Source organism: Mytilus californianus, unplaced genomic scaffold (genome assembly GCF_021869535.1).
Source record: "Mytilus californianus isolate M0D057914Y unplaced genomic scaffold, xbMytCali1.0.p SCAF_6, whole genome shotgun sequence".
NCBI classification, from domain to species: Eukaryota; Metazoa; Mollusca; class Bivalvia; order Mytilida; family Mytilidae; genus Mytilus; species Mytilus californianus.
Window position 1 is genome coordinate 95,778,497 of NW_026262712.1, and position 3,230 is coordinate 95,781,726.

A 3,230-nucleotide genomic window follows, 5' to 3' on the forward strand; every position below is an offset into this window, starting at 1 on the left:
AACATGTTATTTTCATTTTTTTAAAAGCACTAGGTCAATACCTCTGCTGGTGGACTATTAGTCTCCGATGAAATCATCAGCTCAATAGTCAGTTCTTCGGTACTGACATGGTTTATAACATACTTTCTAAAATTGCGCGTTTAAAAATTTGGAAATTTCAAAGAAACTGAGGTTTCAACTCCCTCAGGCAAAGTTGACCTTAGATGAATTTGGCTATTTTTCAGGTACTTTTGGTCATATAGGCTGAGCTCTTCAACTGTTTCGGCTCTAATACATCCTTGGCTTTCAAATATTCGGCTTTCAGCATTCCTGGTGAAAGTTATTCCAGAAAGCGCTTTTGACGCATTAAATTAATCACGTGTTGTTTTCCTTTTTTATACTGAACACTTTTGAACTTACTTCTGTGAGGCATTTTAAAAATCTGTAGCTTATTTTAAAAAAAAACCTCTTAATTTATACTTTTCCAACATCATCAATCATCATTTAAAAGAGCCAACACTCCGTAAAAATACGACTGACGGCATTCAAATGTCAGTTATGGTAGCCTCTTAGAACCTTATCGATGTTAAATTCAATAGAATTCACCCACATGACAGTAAAGACCAACTTCAATGTGTGAAGAACCATAATTATTATAAACATCCAGATGTCAAAAATAATCTACACACATTCTGCACAACAGTGGCACCTAGTTATCAAGAATTTAAACAAACACTAAAAAAAAAACAATATCACTCTGATTTGAAAAAAAGATTTTATTTTAAAATACAGTAATTAAAATAACATCAAAATTACATTATATACAAATATACAGTTTTTCTATAATAATTGCAAAACATCAATGTATTATGTACAATAATATTACACATAAAGCAAACATTTAAAAATAATTTACAAGCTTAAATTTTGTAAAAGCAAAGTTAAGCCAAAATGCAAGTAAAATTGTTTTCTGAAAATCCCCAAAAGGGTACATTTCTAAACAATGTAATTCAAGCAATTCATAAATATTACCAAGTCTTCCAAAGTAGACACAATAATGTTGATCATCGCTTGGTTCTCTATGAGCCCACGTTAGATTTTTCGAAACAGTTCCATCAAGCCATTTATATTTGCCGATCAACGCGAAATCATTTAGACCTATCCATTTGACTGATGTAGATAATTGAAAAGCTTGACTCAGAACAAATGATAATTCATTACTCGAACAAATGCTGATTAAATCTGCACCCTTTTGTAGACATAATTGACGAGCAGCAATCCATGACAACTTCGTGTCATCAGACGGATTAAATAGGTAACACGATCCATTGTGTAGATACCAATTGTCGTTCCCACATTTGTCAGTAAGACTCAATTTACAAATAAAACTTTGTGAAATATAGCAATTGCCATCATTCCATTTTCTGTGAGAGAAGTGCTCCATTTCAACACAATGTTCAAAGTTGTTCCAATGGTTTGGTTCGTATGTGTTCCAATTTGCATAATCAAGCGGCGTCCCGTCGCTCCATTTAAATGTACCTTTATGATCAATTTCGTTTAATCCTATCCAATACGGTTCGTCTTTTAATTGGTTATTCGGAAGCGTATCAACTTCAGTTTTACTATGTAAACTAACCAGATCAGATCCATGGCTTCGGCAGAAATCTCTTGCCTGAAACCATGTTCTCTTTTCGTGAAGTATCAGATAACAAGCATCGCCATTCCTATACCAATCAATAGGACAACGTGTTCCTACAGATTTTACACGGAAATTCAAGTTTGAAACCGTTTTATCATAAGACTGTGTACAATTTTGATTTCCAAGAATGTCCAGTTAACAATTTCCGTACGACTCGCTTCTGTTAACCACAGAAGAACGATGGTTTCCCTCCGAATTATAGTTACCATTAAAATACAGAACAGCAAACGTAAGTCCTGATGACAAAACAGCTGTTGTAAAAATGGTCAAAATGCTCAGTACAATTCTAATCTTAGAACGTTTCAGAAATGGACGGTTACCTTCCTTTATGTCGGGTTTACTGTCGAAATCGAGATAGATATGCTGATCGATACTGTTAGTATCACACATTGTATACGTTTCATCGGGGTTATATTGCGTTATGGTCATTATGTTAGGTATACGTTAAATAAACTTTGAGCAAACGTTTGATTCCTATCTTTTATATGAAGTACATACATTGTAATTAAAAAGGATTTCCGTGATTCTAGATTACTGAGAAGTAGCTATAAATAATAAGTGATACTTAGTGTGATATACATTTGTCCTACAAGTTTATGTTAAAGATGTTTGAATAAAAAGTGATGTAGTTATACACAAACAAGACAGGGAATAAATGACTCGAACAAAATCCATTATCAAATACAACATTACATTTTCCAAGCTTTACAAAAAGTGCAATATAAGTATCGAGGACTTGTGGGAGGAAAACGAAAATTGTTTTAGAAATAATGCTTTTGTGTTTAATAAATTGCTAGATAGAAATCGTCCATATCACAGCAAATTTTTAATATTTTAAAAGAAAGTCATAGTAAAAAAGCAAGGATTATTCTCCATCTCAGAACCATGTATCCTTCAAAAGGGGAACACCTGTTAAAAATCGTTATATTTTCATTAAAAGATAACGTAACTATTCGGGGCCATTATGTGAACTATAATGGAATATACATTATCAAAAAGAATTCTTTGGAGTATACAAATATAAATTTACAAAATATTATTGCAACAAGAAAAGCAAACTCATTAAAGTTGAAAATTGCCAATGATATTATATATACTGTAGAAAACTTGAAAAAAATCAATATGTCTGAATGGGATATGTCGCTTTTGTAAAAATAACCAAGAAACACTAATTTTTTTTTCGAATTGTATTCAGAAATTATGTATGGACAATTATTTTCGAAAATTGATTAAAGATAAGAAGATGTGGCATGGTTCCAATGAGACGACTCTCAAGCAGATATCATATGCCGTACAAGATAACAACTATAGGTCGCCATATTGCCTTTAATATTGAAGAAACCCCATTCCATACAGTAAGCTATAAAAGGCCCCAAATAACATAATATGTAAAACAAATCAAAGGAGAAAACTAAAGACCTGATTTCTGTACAAAACAATATACGAAAATAAAGATATACAGCAGCAAACGACAACCACTAAATAACAGCCAAAGTAACAAACATAAACTGAGGGAAATTGCATGAATTAAAAAACGAAGCAATACATGATG

General features: G+C 32.2%; 1 protein-coding gene across 1 annotated transcript; it reads right to left on the reverse strand.

Annotated features, from left to right (window-relative positions):
- Positions 1–875: 875 nt before the first annotated feature.
- Positions 876–1,813, reverse strand: LOC127706025 (macrophage mannose receptor 1-like; the record flags this gene model as incomplete). Its single annotated transcript, XM_052210416.1, has 1 exon — positions 876–1,813. A coding segment is annotated over one exon (933 nt), but the record flags the coding sequence as incomplete, so codon positions are not given.
- Positions 1,814–3,230: the final 1,417 nt, after the last annotated feature.